Below are 1,352 nucleotides of genomic sequence, written 5' to 3'. Positions count from 1 at the left end.
TCAGCCATGGAGGTGCAAAAAAAAAAAAAAAAAAAAAGTATTTTCCAGCAACTCATTTTTCGACTAGCCAATGAAGTATACCTATTCAGGTTTTTACAAATAAAGAAACAAATATTACTCTGATAAATATATTTTGGTAACATTTGGAGGAATGTGGCTATAACACTCATCACTCTCCTAGACGATAAGGATACTTAGAAACAATTTTCAAATTGTTTCTCCCTAAGGATAGATTAGGTAATAAAAATGTTCATTTTTCATATAACATATACAGTATTCAAAGCTCATGCAAGCACAGTTTGCAAAAAAATCAAAGCAAACTACTATTGATACTCTTTTGGACACTTACATCTCAATAAAAACAGAAAACAGCCAACCGTTAAATATCCTGAAGATACAGGTTGGTGGTCTACGACAAGTTTGATAATGTACATTCAAGGAATTTATCCTTCAAGAAAGGCACACTCAGAGCAGTGCAGGAAAGACATTTAAACTTTAAAGATGAATGTGGTCTGGGCTTCACTTTGAATCAAACAGTCTGTCAAGTCCCTCTGAGTTTCTATTTGCCGTAGAACTTTTTGTTGAGCAGGAAAATGAGGAGGTTAACATTTACAGTAGCTCGATCGAACAGCTTCATTACTGCCACCCCCTCGTACTGCAACTGGAGCAGGTCCTGTTATTAAACACAATCAAAGATTACATATAGTTCTTTAAAAAAAAAATCCTTCTGACTACATGAGATACAGAGACTACACCTGTAGATCGATTGCTTTGTTCCGAAACAGGGATTCAAATTATTATAATGTTGCTTTATATTCTTGGTGCGGTTCGCTTTCACACGGCAAAGTTTCTAAACGGACCAAATTTGTTAATACAAGTCACGCGCGAGTAAACTGTTGTCTCATTGGTCAAAGTTTCACGGTTTATTTTCTGGGATTCCACTTAGCTGTCACCCATTAGGATGGAACGACAACAGCTTTTTTTTTTTTGATAGCTGTCCTTATATTATCATTTTGGGCAGGAGTCCAGGATTCATCGGGAAAATATTTTTAAAATGCACCTACTAGGAAGAAGAGCAATAAGACGGCATTATAAAATGAAAAAGTACGCTTTTTTATTTTGAATGGCGAAGACGTGCTCACCCACAGACATTCACAGATTCATTTCGAAGTATTAGCAAAACAACAAAGCTAATGCTTTTCACGGAACTTACGTAATTACCCATTACCATTGTGATATAGCCTGGTTCATTGGTCCGTTAGATCGGATTGCCTTCTCACTACAACCGAACTGCTCCAGAGTTCGTTTTCAATCGAGCCGAGACCACCTCGTTCAGGCGATCTCGGACCGAT

The 1,352-nt window shown here is 37.1% G+C and overlaps 1 protein-coding gene across 1 annotated transcript in view; it reads right to left on the bottom strand.

Annotated features, from left to right (window-relative positions):
* Positions 1-21: 21 nt before the first annotated feature.
* The window catches only part of iqgap1 (IQ motif containing GTPase activating protein 1), a 67,811-nt gene continuing 66,480 nt past the window's right edge, over positions 22-1,352 (bottom strand). The window contains exon 36 of the mRNA XM_016495173.1: positions 22-673. Coding sequence (XP_016350659.1) covers positions 560-673 — 114 coding nt within the window. The 3' untranslated portion in view covers positions 22-559. The remainder of the gene's footprint in view (positions 674-1,352) is intronic.

Source organism: Sinocyclocheilus anshuiensis, unplaced genomic scaffold (assembly GCF_001515605.1).
Source record: "Sinocyclocheilus anshuiensis isolate Anshui unplaced genomic scaffold, SAMN03320099.WGS_v1.1 scaffold282, whole genome shotgun sequence".
Lineage (NCBI taxonomy): Eukaryota > Metazoa > Chordata > Actinopteri > Cypriniformes > Cyprinidae > Sinocyclocheilus > Sinocyclocheilus anshuiensis.
This window is presented reverse-complemented; position numbering and strand designations above follow the sequence as displayed.